General features: G+C 34.1%; 1 protein-coding gene across 18 annotated transcripts in view; it reads left to right on the top strand.

Annotated features, from left to right (window-relative positions):
• Positions 1-18419, top strand: part of FIP1L1 (factor interacting with PAPOLA and CPSF1) — a 65899-nt gene that overhangs the window by 35010 nt on the left and 12470 nt on the right. For 11 of the 18 annotated variants that reach the window (XM_043906780.1, XM_043906776.1, XM_043906769.1 and 8 more), the window contains 5 exons: positions 437-530; positions 2277-2433; positions 13974-14000; positions 16011-16065; positions 17740-17795. In XM_043906780.1, the coding sequence (XP_043762715.1) occupies positions 437-530; positions 2277-2433; positions 13974-14000; positions 16011-16065; positions 17740-17795 (389 nt within the window). The remainder of the gene's footprint in view (positions 1-436; positions 531-2276; positions 2434-13973; positions 14001-16010; positions 16066-17739; positions 17796-18419) is intronic. The other 7 variants (XM_043906777.1, XM_043906773.1, XM_043906778.1 and 4 more) reach the window with 1 other exon arrangement.

Genomic DNA, 18419 nt, shown 5'->3' with positions numbered 1-18419 from the left:
AAATATTCTTTGTGTCTCAAAATGAGCATTATATACTTTCAGGCCCTTTTGAAGAATTTTTTAATCTGTAATATAACTGTGATATGTGTTACAATTATAGTGACCAATAAATTTTATTTCCATTTGTTTAGTATTTGCTACCTGTTTCAATTCCACAAAGGTAAATTCAGTTGGAGACTACTAAAAAATAATAAACTTTAAAGAAAACCTTCAAAAATACTTTAAAATTAGCATTACGATCATTGTTGGATGTGCTAGTCTTAGCTCATTAATAAAACTTTTTACCTAAATGAAGTTTTTTCCAAAGTGTGTTGTGATAGTTTTATTTTAAATTACATTGCAAAGGGTTTGGGGCTTTATTTCTCACCTAATGTGTATACTACTGTCCAAACATCTAGTTAGGTGAAACTGAAATGATTCCATTTTTACGTTACAGGAGATTACCTGGGGCAATTGATGTTATTGGTCAGACTATAACTATCAGCCGAGTAGAAGGAAGGCGACGAGCAAATGAAAACAGCAATATACAGGTTTAGTATTTTATGAATTATTATTTTTAAATGAAAGATTCTATGTTCTAGTTTAATTTATTCAGTCATAGCACTCTTCTATGTGTTAGGTACTTTCGGTGCTTTTAATACAAAGGGGATTTAAAATGTGAATCAATCACTGCAACATAATCACTATGTTATTACAAAAACTGTTCTATTTAAAATGTATAACCTTTGGCTATTTTTCAGTAAAATTTCTTTTTCCTTGCTATGAGTGTGATATATTGGACTAAAAAAGGAAGATATGGGAAAAGTTTAAAGAAGAAAATAAAATCATCCATAGTTCTGCCATCTAAAGATAACTACTCTTAACATTTTGATAGATCTTTTCCTCGTCACTAAGTAAGATTGGGACAGATACAACTACGATTATATTTTTGTGTATCCATTTTTTTCCGTTTAAAATTATCATTTGCATTTTTCCATATTCTTAACAATTTGATTTAAAAATCTCCTCTTGATAGATTTATTCTATGGCTGTACCATAATTTATTTAATGTGACATTTCTGAGAGAAATAGATCTCGTGCTTTTCAGTTAAAAGGATGAAAGGAGTGAGTTATTAGTAGCTTAGATAACTCAAGTTTGAACTTGAGTAACTTAAGATTTTCAGCTGTTAATTGACCACACTTTTTCATTATTAATTTTCTTTCTCTGAGTACTTTAAAAAATATCCAAAGTGTTTTGATTCTTATTACCTTTAATAAATTAATCATATGAATGTTCTTTCTAGCACCTTTAAAGGTAAATTATTCCTAAACTGGAAGACAGTCCTCTGCTCTTTTCCCACCATTAAAAGGCCATGCTTATTCTTAAAATAACTCTGCTTTCTACTTTAAAAAATAGTTTTTCAACATAAGCCTTACAAAAATTACTGTACTTAAATGTAGGAAAAGTTAATGAAAGGAAGGATTGTATGTTTAAATGATATGCTTTAGCCAGCAAGGATTTGAAAAGTATAAATATATAACATTATGTTGCCTGCTTTTTTTGTTTTTCCCAAACCCATTTGCACATTAGAATCCATCAGGGATCTTGTAAAAAATTCGTATTTCTAGGTGCCACTCTCCTGTAGCTTTGATGCTTGTCCCTTTCCTATTCACAAAGATTGGTATTTTGTAAATACTTTTGCTTTTTGAGTATAAACCCTTAAACCCTTCTTAAACCCTTCTTAAGGTTATAACGCTCAGATGAAGAAGCTTTTTATATATCCAGTTGCCTGTTACCCTATTTGATGCATGCCTTACAGCCTCTTACTTTGCAACCTGATGATGACAGGCTTTGGTATAATGCATATCTGGTTCTGTTGCCATCTTGGTTTCCTAATCCTGATATCTGTGACTAATGATTATATTGTCTTAATTTGAATACTTTAACTTTGCTTGAGTAACAAAGATAATACTCATTACATTTTATTTGTGAAATACTTGTCTCTTGTTTACAATGTTATTAAATCTCTTAATTATTCCATAAAAATTTTACTTGTAATGATTCATTTTTTCCGTAGGCTTTGACTATGAACATTTTTAAAAGTGTGTTTGAGTGTATACTCACATACGTGTAATGTTCACACATACCCCATGCGTAGAAAAATTAGTCCTGCTTCTCCAAAATATGTGTATGTGAATAAAACTTATTTCTTAGATTAAATGAGATTCATTTAGTGAGTTTACTCTTAGATAAGAATATTTATTCACCTTTTTACTTAACTGTGCTTTGATTTTAGGTCCTTTCTGAAAGATCTGCTACTGAAGTAGACAACAATTTTAGCAAACCACCTCCATTTTTCCCTCCAGGAGCTCCTCCAACTCACCTTCCACCTCCTCCATTTCTTCCACCTCCTCCAACTGTCAGCACTGCTCCACCTCTGATTCCACCACCAGGTAAATAGTAAATAAGACATTTGATTCTGAAAGAAAAATAGCCTGTGAGTGTTTTTAAATTTTGAACTTAACAATTAAAGTATATATTTGAAAACAGAATCTTCACTGCATTACATTAAAAGTAATAGAACAAGAAATTTATGCTCAATCTTCAGTAGATTCACACTGAAACAGATGTATATGTGTATTAACAATTTCAGCAAAGCAAAGAGGCAGTGTACTAAAATAGAGACTAGTGGACTAAAACTGTGTTCCAAAAATATAGTGATTCCCCTAAATTAAAGTTGCTAATTGTGTATGTATAAACTCACAGTGAGTCGTTTTACCTTGTTTTGAAAAAAAAAAAAAAGATACTTTTAGAATTGCATAGGTTAAAAAAAATTATATCCTATGAAGAGAATGAAATGAAAATGTCAAGTCTAGTTGTCATCGTTCTTTGTATACTGGTTTCTTGTTCAGAGAATGTTTCTGGGTGCCAGGGGCCTATTAAACATGACAGAAAATTAATGTCAGTTTTTATGATATTCTCAGCCACTTTTGGTGATTTATTAAAAGCTAGATCAATGGTAATAGAAAAAAATTCACAAATAATTCCCTAATTGTATACTTTCAACTTTTGTCTGATAGCCTTTGTTATTTTATTCACAATAGGCTTTTAATATTTATATCCCTTAGCCGGTTTACTAACCAGATTGAGATAATTATTTTCTTCCTGGGGAGACCTCCAGTAATAAGTGCTCAAAATTAGCTGCTGGTCCTAACCAGAACTACATGTGCCACATACGTAAAAATTTGCTTTTTATTAATAAAATCAGTTTATACTAGAGAGCCACATTCACTCACTCAGTTTGCATTTGCCAGAGAGTTGTCTTTAAGAGGTGGCAGTTCTGATTAGAGTACAGAGGCATTTAAGGGATCTGAATAATCCTTTGTAATATTCATCCTTTTCCTCTAAAATTCAGCTATTGCATCAGCCCCACAACCACAGCACCTTTGATTTCCTTCTGAGATTACCTCTGCTTTCCAAAAAGGATAAGAAAATTATGAAACATGACTATGGCTTTAGGGAATCTGTTGTCTCAAAAATAGTAGAAAGAGAAGATTAGATAGGTTTGAGTTGCTTTCTCCAGACTGCATTATTTCTCAAGTTCAGTGAATTTCTTGTTCTGACAATAAATTGGTTGTTCTGAAGCTGAAACCATTCAGAAATTAAGATTCAACCTGTGGTTCTTAGATCTTTGAGGTGGTGAGAATTAACTAAATGATAAGAGAAAGTAATGAGGACTTAGTGATTCATGAATGGGTCTTTTGTCCTATGAGAAAGATAAAATGTGGAAATAATGAGACTACAAGATGATCAGTGCATGTGGTCATAGTCTTTACATTGCTTTGTAATCTTATTTAAACATTACTAATTACTAAAGGTGATTTAAAAGAATTTTCTTTACTGCCTAGTATAGTATATCCCCAGGTATTCTTTAACACGTTATTAAAGTAAGTGAGAAAATAGTGGTACAAAATAATAACAAAGGAATAAATACCTCACTGGTGTAAGAATATTTAGAAGCTCTGTAGGAGATTGATAGGCAGTGGCATTATCTGGATGTGTGTTCTTTTTCAAAATGGTAAAATACATTTCATTTCTTTGCCATATGATCTCTGTTTTTAAGGATAACAAATCTTTTAATAAAATGTTTAGATTACCTATGGAATTATACCGTAGAGTACCACTGATTATTTTTCTGTTGTTTAAGCTATTTAATGTTAATTTTCAGTTGCATGCTTTCCATATTTTTAACAACTGTACAGATTTCTTTTGATGCTTATCCTTATATTACCTTTCCGTGTCATCCTGTCAGCATTTAAGGAATACAAATTCAGATGAATTCTCATGCTGCTTTAAGCAGTATATATTGGTTGGGATCTTTGATGGGGTGAGAATTAACTAAATGAAAAGAGAAAATAATGAGGACTTAATGATTCATAATGGGTCTTTTGTCCTATGAGAAAGAGAAAATATGAAATAATGAAACTAAAAGATGATCAGTGCATGTGGTCATAGTCTAACTGGTATATTTGCTAGGGGTGATAGTGAGGGAAAGATACCAGTTCATGTTAAAACCAAATATTTGTAAGTTGAGACTGTCTGGATTACTCCTTATTTTTACTAGATTGTGAGCTGTTAGAAAGAGCATAAGCTGTGCATTTCCATTTGTGTTTCCTTGCAGTGCCAATCACAGAGACCCTGTGGATACCTGACATTCCCTACATATGTTAGCTAATTGAGTTAGCAGCATATTCATGTATCCGTAACACCAAAGACATTTTCAGATTGACAGTTGGTGCAGTCACACAAGCTCTTATCAGTCAGAGTGGGCACTGGCTTTAAACAACAGTATGGGTGCATTAATATATATACCAGATGAACGAACATAGGCAGTGATTAAAGCCTCATTTACAGTTACCATTTGCCACAGAGTCATATGATTACAGCATGTTCTGTAGAGTTTGCTATAATTTAGATCACCTTAAGAATCATAAGTGGCTAATGAAAGAAAGATGTGGCTCAAGCAGTCTTTTCGTAAGTATTACTTTTAAAAGTACTCTGTCTTACAGAAACCTTGGGTTTTCTTTTTGCCTTCTTGAGAAATACTGAAAGGAAAAATGGGATAATTCTTTGGAGAATTAATTTAAACATTCTAATGTTGCCTTTGTTAACATCAGCTTTCAAATGCTTAAGTTTTTAAGAACGTAGAGCTGTATATGATGGAACAAATATAGTGATGTTGTATTATGCCCTTAATTTGGGGTTAATCCAGATTTGTCTGGAATAGTCCTATTAAACCTATTGTCCCAGCTTAATTGTTTTTATTCACTCAGAAGCACCCTGGTGTGGAGGGTGACATTTATGATCAACTCTTGGAGGTGTACAGATGTGGCTTATTGCATGAATAGACACTTAGGGTGGTGGCTTAGTTGCTAACTTGTATCTGATTCTTGCAACCCCAGGACTTCCCTGGTGGCTCAGACGGTAAAGCATCTGCCTACAATGCGGGAGACCCGGGTTCAATCCCTGGGTTGGGAATATCTCCTGGAGAAGGAAATGGCAACCCCCTCCAGTATTCTTGCCTGGAAAATCCCATGGACGGAGGAGCCTGGTGGGCTACAGTCCATGGGGTCCCAAAGAGTTGGACACGACTGAGTGACTTCACTTTTACTTTCATGGACTGAAGCCTTTTGTCCACGGGATTTTCTAGGCAAGAATACTGAAGTGGGTTGCCATTTTCTTCTCCAAGGGATCTTTCTGATCCAGGGATCGAATCTTGGTCTCTTGCATTACAGTCAAATTCTTTACCGACTGAGGTACCAGGGAAGCTGCTTCATTCAAGAAACTTTCACTGTAAAATAGTTAACAGAAAAGAGAGATGTTGTTTCCTCTCCCCCTCAAACACACATCTACAACATATGTGAAGTCTTGTTATAACAGACAAAGTCATACTTCTGGCCACAGTAGGTTTGTCTAAAGAGTAGAGGAGGTTTTGTATTGGCGAGTACAATAAGCATGTAAGGGACTTTCGTACTAAATTAATGTTGTGACTTCTGGATTAGCTTTTCTAAATGGAAAAGTAATGTGGTTCCTTGCTACCATACTGATAGTAACTTGAAAACAAACACTGTAATTTATTCAAGATCTTCCTTAATTTTCAGAAAATCTGTTATTTTTAGTAATCCAGAAAATACTTTCTATTGTATGAGTTTTTTCAGACGCACATTATTAGTGTGCTTTCATGCTTTCACTGAGTAATAATAGAAATAAAAGCTAATGTTTATTGAATGCTACTGTTGAAAGCACTGTTCTGAACACATTTTATGTTTTAGCTCAATTTGGTTCTCAACACCATCTGAAGTAGATACTATTCTGGTCTTACAGATGAGAAAACTGGAATCAATAGCTAGAAAGTAGCAGAACCAGAATTCGAACATAGACAATTTTGCTTGAATGCCTATTTTATTCAGCTACAAAAAAAAAGTAGCTAAAAAAGTAAGAATCAGACATTATTTTTTTAATTCAATTAATTGAGGTTTGGGGCTTCCTAGGTGGCTCAGTGGTAAAGAGTCTGCCTGCCAATTCAGGAGATTCAGCTTCAATTCCTGGGTCAAGAAGATCCCTGGAGAAGGAAATGTCAGTCCACTCCAGTATTCTTGCCTCAGAAATCCCATAGAGTGAGCCTAGCAGGCTATAGTCCATGGGGTTGAAAAAGAGTCGGACACAACCTGGTGACCAAACAGCAACAGTCATTGAGGTTTTATTGTTTGCCTGATTTGTGTTAAGAAGTCTGCTTACTGATTAAACCAGTTTTTAGATACTTGCATGTTTGAAGACAAATTGTAGAATTGGAAGGATTGATACTATAGAGCAGTTGATTTTGTGTGGGTGGGTGTGTGTGTGTGTGATAACATGACATAAGATTGACAGTTACATCCTCCCTGTTTGTAATTGTACAGTTTAGTGGCGTTACGTACACTCACAATGCTGTGTTACCATCACCCTTATCTATACCAAAACTTTTCCATCATTCATAACAAAGCCTGTATGTTCATTAAACATAATACCTTCCTCCCTCCTGTAGCTTCTGGTGGCTTCTTTCTGTCTCTCTGAATTTGCCTACTCTTGGTGCCTCATATAAGTGGAATCATACAGGATTTGTCCTTCATGTCTGGTTTATATTATTATTTTTTAACATTTTAATTTGCAGTTGTAAATAGACTGATTTTTAAACTTTGGTCAAACTGTATTACATTTTATGATAGATTTTTAATTTAGATTTTAAATGTTAATTTACTTTTAGTGTCATATTTTATGATCATTTTTATATAATTTAGTTTGTTGAACAAGAGAAGGGAAGAGTCAGTTTAACTCCTGTCTTGTTACCTTAATCAGTGTTAAGGCTCATATGAGTATTGTTTTGTTAAGTCTTGGAAACAATTGAAATCTAGCACATGAGTAGAATTCTACTAAGTTGAATAAGGCTCTTTGCTTTACGGAGATGCAGCCCAGACCATAGATAAGTCATCTCTGCTTTTAAAATTGGATATAGAATCTAGTGGGCTTCCCTAGAGGCTCAGACAGTAAAGAATCTGCCAGCAGAGTGGGAGACCCAGGTTTGTTCCCTGGGTTGGGAAGATCCCCTGGAGAAGGGACTGGCAACCCACTCCAGTATTCTTGCCTGGAGAATTCCATGGACAGAGAGGATCCTGGCAGGCTGTAGTCCGTAGGGTCACACACAGTCAGACATGACTGAAGCAACTTAGCATGCATGCATGCATAGGGTTTAGCTCTTCAGCTAGATTTCAAAATGTATAAAATTCTGCATTTTATAGCAAAGTATTTTTTTTCCTAAAAGACTTTTGTTAGGTAGGTAAGACAATTAGCATCTCAGTAGTCATTTAGTACTACAAATTATATGAACCTAAAAATCTTGTTTGTTCCTTAAATATTTTGAATTTGAGTTAGTGATGACACATGGGGCTAGGGAGAAAAGCAGTTCACTTCTACAGTTTTTCTGTATTTCCTCAGGGTTTTCATTGTCTTTTGATTATTTTCCTGTTAGCAATCTGGTTTCTAGTGCAGTGGCTGTTAAACTTTTTGGTCACAGATCCCTTTATACTTTTAAAAATTACTGCAGACCTCAAAGAGCTTTTCTTTATGTGTGATATATTCATTTTTTATTAGAAATTAAGCCGAAGAAATTAAGATATTTTATTTACTATTTTTAAGGTATGTCTAATCCAATTACATACTAAGATAACATTTTAATGAAAAATTATTCTTCCAGAAGGACAAAAAATTTTAGTGCCAAGAATGGCCTTCTTTTACTCTTTGTAAATCTCTTTACTCATGTGGCATAATACAGAAAACTGGACTCTCCCGTTTGCTTTCGCATTAAATCCGTTGTGATTCCACATGTCATGTAGCCTCTGGAAAAATTCATTGCACATTTGTAAGAGAATGAGCATGAAGATGGCAAATAACATCCTAGCATTTTTATGAAAGGAGTTTTGACCTTTCAGATTCTTAGAAGGGCCTTAGGGACCCCCCAGGAAGCTCCAGCTAGTACTTTGAGAACTGCTACTTTGCAGAAGGTTGACTTATATTCAGTGAATATTATCTGCACCCTTGAGGAAGTATAATTTTGTCCCTTTAGTTGAGAAGTTATTTTGTGAGTATAACATTAAGCTGATTTTATAGTTTCATCAAGATTTTTGGTCTTACATGGCAAATCTGCAGGTTAATCTATTCTATTTGCCAAAAATGTAAGCACTAAAAATGTAGTTTCCAAAAGTAACTTTTGAGAGATAATTTCTTGGGTTTTTGAAGAAGTTTTCATTTTCTGTTTTGTTGTAGTTTTCTATATTAAAAAAATACAATAGTCTATCAGTGTTTTCAGTAAACTCAAAATAGGGTATAACGCTAATTGTCTGTAATGAGCACAATTTAAGTTTAATAGCATGTAAAAGCTTCTTTAGGATGTTGAGTGTTTTGAATGTCTTTTTCTCCCTGTGGATGCTCCCTCTATAATAGTTATATTTTCAATACATCATTTGTTGTTCAGTTGCTCAGTCATATCCGACTCTTTGCAACCCCATGGACTGCAGCACGCCAGGCTTCCCTGTCCTTTACCATCTCCCAGAGTTTGCTCAAACTCATGTCCATTGAGTTGGTGATGCCATCCAACCATCTTGTCCTCTGCATCCCCTTCTCCTGCCTTCAGTCTTTCTCAGCATCAAAGTCTTTTCCCGTGAATCAGCTCTTCTCACCAGGTTGCTAAGAGTATTGAAGCTTTAGCTTCAGCAGCAGTCCTTAATATTCAGGGTTGATTTCCTTTAGGATTGACTGGTTTGATCTCCTTGCAGTCCAAGGGACTCTCAGAGTCTTCTTCACCAGCATAGATGCTGTATATTGTAGAATTTAATTATGATTTAATATTTGCTTTCATTCATGCTACTCTTCTAGTCATTTTGCCTTTAGAGTTTAATTCCTTTACAAGTAAAAATACTGATATTTCTAATCTGAGATGCTTTTGTCTAACATAGAATTTTTGTTTTCCGTACGCTTTTAGGTTATTTTATAATTGGAAGAGTAAGAGATTGTAATAAAGATAAAATAATTCACCAATTTTATAGTTAATGTAAAATTATCTTTTTTACTTTTTAGGTGTAGGGTATGCTGATTACCATTTCTGATGCTTTAAGTGTTCGTAGTGCCTTTTAACACAATGTTTCATTTCAAATTACTCCCATTCCTTGCTGTACCTTGTAATTAATTGTTTTACTTTATAGGTTTATAAGTATTCTACCTCATATATTTTTTAAGTGTAGATTGTAGATGATATGTATGTGTGTGTAATCTTTAAAACACTGGTACATAGAAAAGCATGTGGTGGAAGGTCATATTTAAAGGTTTTTAAAAACCTTGATGTTGTATACTCAGTTTTTTGTGTGTGCAGTATTTACCTATGAGCTTGATGACTTGAAAGTAGTAATTTGTGAGACTTGAGGCAACTGGTTAGGGGTTTTGGAGTTTGTAACATACCAGCGTTGGATTCATGGGGTCGCAAAGAGTTGGACACGACTGAGAGACTGAACTGAACTGAACTGAACTGAAGTGTTGATGAAGGTTATAATTTCCAAGTGAGAAATAGAAAGCGTAGTTCACATTATTCTGCTGTGCTTCTTTCTTTCATTTGAACTGAATAGAGAAATAATAAGTAGTTGATAGCTGGTTACTATATGTATCAGTTAGCTCTTGATCCACAACAGATTACTTTTGTAGAGTGCAATGGTTTAAGACAACATACATTTATTATTGAACAGTGATTGTGGATTAGCGATGTGGGGACAACTTAGCTGGTCCTCTGCTTCAAGGTCTCTCACAGACTTTGAGATGCTCATCTCAAAGACTTGCTAAGAAAAGACTCATGTTCAGAATCACTGACTTCTTTGTTAAAAAGATTCACTTCCTCTCCACCATGGTAGTTTGCTTTATCATAGCATGAATGCTGAGAACACAATAGAAGAAACCAGCAAAATAGAAGTCTGTCTCTTTTGTAACCCAGTCATGGAAATAACATTCCATCATTTTTGCTGTATTTCATTTGTTGGAAATAAATCATTATCTAGCCCACCTACAAGGGGAGGATATAAATACCAGAGGTATAAGAAGACATGAATACCAGGAGGCGGGAATCATTGGAAGCCAAGTTGGAGGTCTCCTATCGCAGAACTCTTCTTTTGCCTTAGTTATGTAAAATAATGATGGGATACATTAAGAATGAATTCATAGATAATTTTTATTCCATTTTTTAACTTGAATACAGAGCTATTACTTTTGTGAGAATTTTAAAAATAATGAATTTTAAATGTAGTTGAATTCCTTTTGATGTGATGTTTTGCTGGCGTGCTGCCTTTCTGTTTCTTTGTACCAGTTCCTTCAACCCCCTAACAGTCCCTCCACTCACCCTTACACTTCTTTACATTTAAAAGTTCATATTACGTACTGGTAAAGTTAAGTCCTATTCTCTTTCTTTTACAGTATAGGCTGTCATACAGCTGTACTGTTTTATTTCACAGTGGCACATGCTTTGTTTAATAAAAATTTGAAGTGGAATTTATACATTTTGAGTAGTTCTGCAGTAAATCCAGTGATTCTCAAAACATGGTCTCTGGTCAGCAACATCATCATCTCCTTGTTTGGAACGCAGATTCTCTGCCTCACGCCAGACCTCCTGAATCAGAAGTTCCAGGGGATGGGCCCAGCAATCTGTATTTTAACAAATTCTTGAAGTAATTCTGATGGTCACTAAAGTTTCAAAATCCCATCTATTCATTCCCTTTAGAACTTGAATATAACTTTTCCAAAAGCTTTTGGCCAGTAATAGAAACCTTAATTTTACTGCTGTATGCAGAATTTTCCAGGAAAACATTTTGTTTCTGCTGCTCATTTTAAAGATAAAGGATACAGAAACACAATGTGTGATTTGTGTATTTCAAATCTGTTGGCTGGGCAGCACGTGTGTTGGCCAGGAAAGTTGGGAGTGCCGGGAGAAACAGGACAGGGAATTTTGAGGTGAATTTTATCTTTCATTTTACTGTTCCCTCTTGTTAACAAAAGTCAAATACTAAATAGTGATTTTCTAGATGAGAATTGTGTTGGTATAACATTATATTACATATTAAACTTTTTAAGTAGCATTTTTAAAATATACTTGCTAATTGTCAAAAGAATGGATCGTATAGTGTTTCATCAACTTTGAAATTCTGTTTCAGTGAACTTTAAATCAAAATTAAGATTTGAATTATCTTAGATGATATATACATCTCACACAAAGGGTCTTCTCTAGTTCTCATGCCAACTTTCTAATGTGTAGGTATTGTTTGGAAAGACATCCGTATCTATCTATGTAGCATAATTTTTGTGTTCTTAATTCCTTTCAGTTGATTTTTTAAAAGAATCTGTCTTATGATACTACTGTAGTAAGAGAAATTAAAAGCAGAATGTTTGTAATTTTAACTGTCTTCATAGCACACTTAATAGTTTGGTTATATTCTTTTATTTTTATGTTTTGTGAAAGTTTGGTAACTTAAATGTTTTTGAGGTCTAAATGTTGAGAGGGCTGAATAGTATTTTCTTAGTTATTTTATATGAGTTCACATTGTAGTTAGCTTAAGTGATGTATGCTGTTGATGTATTTACTTGGGTAAAGTTATTAGGATTACAGAGTGGGTTGCTGAAATCAGCATGGTTACCTTACCCTACCTAGGACAATGGTCATGAATTAAATAGTCACGTATTTAGAACTGGGACATGTAGTGAAGTTCAGTAGTACCCTAAAAAATCTATAATCTTCTAATGAAGATCAAGTAATAGTAGCTATTAAGAGCATTTAATATACTCTGCCTTCCTTAATTCCCCATTTAGTGTGGTGTCTGGACCTTTTGTTAGTTTGTATTGTTTGCTGGACTCTTCTAGTTTAGTAATGTAGGAAGCAGGGAGGTGCCTCAGGAGTTACGGGAATTACCATGGAGTGGCTCATTTTAGTAGACTTGTGGATGCCCAATGATTTTTGAAACATGACCACTGCGTTATTTATCTTTTCAGTCTTGTTGGTTTGAGTTTACCATATCCTTTTATTACATGGGTGGTTAAATAAGGTGCTTCATTCTCCATTTTAAGGCCTACTTAGTTCCTTAAGTTCTGTTTGAAATAAACCTCTTAATCTGGTAAAACATGCATAGAAAAATTTTAAATTACTAGCAGATGTTTCCATTGACAAGCAAACATTTGAAAGCAATTTTTTTCATTATTTTTTCCTATGTTCTTAGTTAATGAATTTAGGTTACTTTTTCCTGTTTGGGAATAGTTTTGATGCAGTTTTATAAGAAAGGATTTAGTAAACCATTCTGACTTTGTTGAAGTTCTTTATGATTTAACATTTTCCTTGAAAAAGCTTTTCATATTGAAATTTTTATACTTAGTCGTTTTTCTTCAAATAAGAAAATTATAATTTGCATGACATGTAAATTTTAAATTAGGATTTAAGGGCACATTCGAAGAGTCCCTGGTGGCTCAGATGATAAAGAATCTGCTTGCAGTGCAGGAGACCCAGGTTCTAACCCTGGGTCAGGAAGAACCCTTGGAAAAGGGAATGGCTACCCATTCCAGTATTCTCGCCTGGAGAATTCCATGGACAGAGGAGCTTGGTGGGCTATAGTCCATGGGGTCGCAAAGAGTCGGACACGACTGAGCGACTAACACTTTCACTTTCTTGACCAGTGTAAATTGAGAATGTTTATACCTAGTTTATTCCTTTAAAGATTATAACGTGTGCGAGTGAGAGTCACTCAAATTAGTATTTACTGACTTCTGTTGAAGTAAACCACTCACATTCATCTTAGTGTGCCCTAGGGTTGTAAATTTATGAATTGGCTATATCCCTTGTCTCTACTCCCACAAGTCAAGGGAAATAATAACCTTTCCACACTCCTGTCAACAATAGAAAAACAATTCATGTCCATACTTGAACATCCCTCATAGCTTTACTAAAGTGAATATCCATCATCTTCCGAGTTACCTTGTACTACCTGCAGTATTTAAGATAAGCCCATTACCACTTTGCCTATTATACTGTTAAAATAACAAGATCAGATGTTGATTATCAAGCTTAGTGTTAATTTTATGGAGTTTGATATTTGTGTGTGCACAAGGGTGCTTTTTTTAAACTAACGTCTCACTTTGTTCATGGTTACAATTAGTGGGGAAATCTTGTTATCAAGTTGTTAGGCTGGGTTTTCATCAGGAAGTCTGATATTATACTCGAATTGTTGGTCCTCTGCAAGAAAACAGAATGCTGCTTTTGAGTGAATAAGCCAGGACGATGAGGCGAGGGGTTTTATTTCAAAGTTTTCTTTCGTGATGGCATAAGTACATAACAGGTTTTGAAATCCAGTTACTATATTAAATTTCATCACTTGTTTTTTAGGTATTCCAATAACTGTACCACCTCCAGGTAAAACTTTTTTCATGTTTTCTCCATCATTGTTAATAAACATGAAATTTCAAGCTCTTATAGTTACAGGAGGGACGGTGTTGATGTGGTTAGAATATAAAATAGGTTATTGGGATTTCAAGGTCCTATTTTCAGCTCTGCCTTTGCTTCATTCCAGTTTTGATTAAGATATTTAGTTTTCTTATACCTGTCTTACCCATTTCTGTAGAAATAGAGATTCTGAGAAAATTCTTACCATATCAATTTATTGAAGAAAACAGAGTATAGGATTAAAAAGAAAATTTTTATTAAAAATTGTTTTTTCAAACCAAAGAATTTTTTATATGATGAAGTGACTGCAAGAGAAGAGAAAGTTCCATTTATCTTGATTTTATCATGTGGTTTCTGATTGTTTTTACCCTCCTGACGTAACTCAATATTGTGAGAAAATATGTTCTGAACCACACTGATAGGTTGACAGCTGTTCAGATGATTGTTCATAGAGCAGTGGTTTAATTGTTCACTCTTGTAAGAATAGGATCAACAGGAGTGTAACATGCGGCCCAGTGTTGGTTTTTTTTTTTACAGTTTTTCAGGGTGTTTTTTTTTTTTCTTTTGTAGTGTGATGCAGCTGTGATAGCAAGTGTGTTTATGAAGTTCAGTATTAAAAGTCATGAAATGTAAAGAGATGAGAGGTGACAGTGCTTGGAAGGGTGGGTCTAAATTCAAAATGACCTTGGTAAATAGAGTTTAAATAGCTTAGGATGGTATACATATTTAGTTGTCAGATAGTCACTGATTGTGTATGAGTGTGGCTGAAAAAGACCTGTCAGGAGAAGTCTTAAAGGAGTCATTGGTGTGTCTTCATAGGTTAAAAAAAAATGTGATTGTAAGGTTGTCTAAAATAGGATTGTGGACTCTAGGACTAAGTAGTAATTGCTAAGTTTTACACTGCTAAGATATTTAAGAGGAGAACCTAAAACTTGACACAGTGAAGATGAGCATGGTGAATTTAAAACAGCTTGAAACAAGGCCAAAAATTGATTTAAATGGACTTTTGAAAAGGGGTAGGAAAACTGAGATTCATTTTTACATAGAAGACTAAACAGGAGGCTTAGTGGAAATGTTTTCAAACATGTATTTTGTTGGATTGCTTCTTGTCCTCATTAAGATCAGTATGTGAATTGTAGTATGAGAGATTTAAATTACATAATTTAATGTACTTTCTAATAGGGTCGTTAAAAGTTGGCAGAAATTGATGTCATAAAGAATTGGTATTGTAAGTTGTAGACTCTTCAAGCCTTGTTGAGATGCTTCTTTGCCTGACTGAATTTGAAAGTGCAGAGTAGATTAACTGTTAAGGTCCCTGGTAGCCGTATTCTGTGGTATTTCATCTAGGTTTTGTGAATTATTCAGAATGCAGACCTCATAATATAAAGCTGCAAATTATTTCCTTTCTAAACTAATTTAAAAACTTCATTATGTGATTTTCTTTGTAAATTAATTCTTTAGGGTTGTGCTATTTAAAACATATTTTATGATGGATATTCTCAGCCTTAAGCATTATATATTTACTGGTAAGATTTTATTTAAAAATTATGCATTTTAAGGCCATTTCTATACATCTAAACTCTCAAAATATTTTTGAAAGAGGTAAATGTTATTTTATTTGCTTTTCTTCTAAAATACTTAAAATGTATCTGGTGGCAATCCTACTACTGTTTAATATATGGAAAAGGTAAGGCACTGAGATTAACTTTCTCATACTCACAAAATGGGCTGTGTGTGGTGCTGAAAATAAGACCGGGTGTCCTGACTCCCAGTTTGTGCTCTGTGTATTAGACCAGACTGTTCATTCAGAGTTAATATTGATCCAAAAATCTGTTTATAAATGTAAGCTCCATTTTTTTCCTGTCCATTATAACATAGAGAAGCACGTTATAGTCCCAGAGAAATTTAGTGACACACAACTTTTAACTCGACATTGTATTACATTCTAACTTCTTTGTATCTTATGATTGAATGTTGCAGGTTTTCCTCCTCCGCCAGGTGCTCCGCCTCCTTCTCTCATACCAACAATAGAAAGGTAATCAGTGTGGACGCTGTGAATTCTTATCATTCATAGGCTTTGACAGGAGAATCATATGTATCTTGGTAATATTTTCAGAGATTTGATTTTGCAAACAGTAGTACCTGTCTTTTAATTCGGAAGTCTAGATCTGTGTTATTTACTCTTAGAAAAGATATTGGACCTATACCTAATTGCAGAACAGGACAAAGAAAACGAAATGATAGTATTTTGAATTATCTTGCTTTGATTTATGGTACTCTTATTAAAGAAACCACTAGATTGGTAAAAACTTGGCTATAGTCAAGTTTTGTGGGATATACAAACAGATTGGTAAAAACTTGGCTATAGTCAGGTTTTGTGGGATATACAGTTTTGTGGGATACAAGTAGATTGGTAAAACCTTGGCTATAGTCAAGTTTTGTGGGATATACAAACAGATATATAGAAATTATGAATAATGTGTGTCTGTTTTAGGATTAAGTAAGGATAGCTATTATCAGGGACCACAGTAAAGAAAAGCTGCCTTATTCCTTGCTACCCAGTGCAACTCGGCTTCCATAGAGGAAGAATGGATCCCTTCTGCCTGGCAGTTACCTTATTTTTAATACCCTGTATTTATAGTTTGTTATTTGGAATGCTGTGGTAAAGAACATTTACCTCATGGACGGCAATACCATGTTTAACAGCATATGCTTTGGAATCACACAAACCTGGTTCAAATTTGGCTTCAAAATTTCCCCGCTTTGTGGCAAGGCAGGGTGCATAATAACTCATTGAGACTCAGATTCCTCTTTTGCCAAATGGGGTTGATAGAGTTATGAAGATTCAAACAACTCAGGTGAGTATAAAGCATCAGCACCATTCTTGACAGACAGAACTAACCAGTAAATAGTAGCTATTATTATTTCCTCTTAAGTGGCAAAAAGCGCTACTTAAAAAAAAATTCTGTATTTCTGAGAAAGTGATTCAAACTAAAGAAAAATCATGAGAACTTTAGATCAGTAGCATCAAACTGCATATGATTTTCAGAAGAAATGATAAAACTCAGCAAAGTGTGACTCGTGAGACTATAAGCATTTAATTTTAAGTCCTTGTTAAACATATGTTTTCTTACTCAAAATGTTAAGAAGTAGTATTTGTTGAGTCTGTCAGTAGGGTGGAATTTCTGATTTTTATTCATTAAAATTACTTTTCTAAGGCTAACTTTTAACTGTGTCTGAAGTACTCTGTCAGCCTCAAAGCTTCTGTTGTCTGTTGTGTCAGGCTGAATTGACTGGATTCTTTATGTTAAAAAATACTAATAAGCTGTATCTTCTTTACATGTAGCATTAGGCTTAATACTGTTAATAGCCTGTGTTTTCAGGATTAAAAAAGAAAGTTATTATGGAATTGCAGCTACCATTTTATGGTGGTTGTAATTCCGTAATAACTTAATTTTTTAGTACTGAAAACACAAGCTATTTAACAGTATTAAACTTAGTACTACATGGACAGAGGAGCCTGGTGGGCTACAGTCCACGGGGTCGCAAAGAGTCGGACATGACTGAGCGACACAGAACAAACAAAAATAAACAGAACAAATTACATGGTGGTTCGGCAAGTCATAATTCTACCTTAGGCTTTGCATTTATTTGCACCAAGCTAAAATTCAGAACTTGCAACACGTAAACATACATTTTTCTTTGACAGTGGACATTCCTCTGGTTATGATAGTCGTTCTGCACGTGCTTTTCCATATGGCAATGGTAAGTGTTATTTTTTAATTGCCTGGATTCAATTTAAATCAGTAAAGTACTTAAATACTGTAAAATAGTAGAAACATACTCCCATGGTTTAAAGTACTATCTTGAATTAAAAAATATTTACTATCGAAATAATTAGTCTTACATATATTCCAGGTTACTTAACAGAATATTTTTCATTTCTTTAGTAAAGATCTAATTGTCTTTCCTTCCTGAAGTATCTATAGCATCATCTCCATTTGTGTATCAAGTTCCCTGCATGCTTGTATCTATTTCTTAGCTTTCGAGACTATTCATTTGGTTAGTTTTTAATTATCTCTATGCTAATAGTGCCACACTTACTATAAAACTCTTTAATTTTGAGTTTTATAGTAAATCTGATATCTGTTTTAGCAAAATCTATCTTACTCTGTTTTAGAAGTGATTTGGGGCCATTGCTTTTATATTTATTTTAGAATCAACTTTTCAAGTTTCATTGAAAACTGTTGAGATTTTTATTGATAACTAACTCATATTATGTTTACAATATTACAAACTATTGATTCATGTAATCCTGACAGCCTTATAAAGGAGGCATACTGTTATGATCATCATTTTTGGACTAGGGAATTTAAGAGCAGCTAGATT

This window comes from Cervus elaphus, chromosome 6, assembly GCF_910594005.1.
Source record: "Cervus elaphus chromosome 6, mCerEla1.1, whole genome shotgun sequence".
Lineage (NCBI taxonomy): Eukaryota > Metazoa > Chordata > Mammalia > Artiodactyla > Cervidae > Cervus > Cervus elaphus.
Note: the sequence above shows the minus strand (reverse complement) of the source record. Positions and strands in the feature narration are given on the sequence as shown.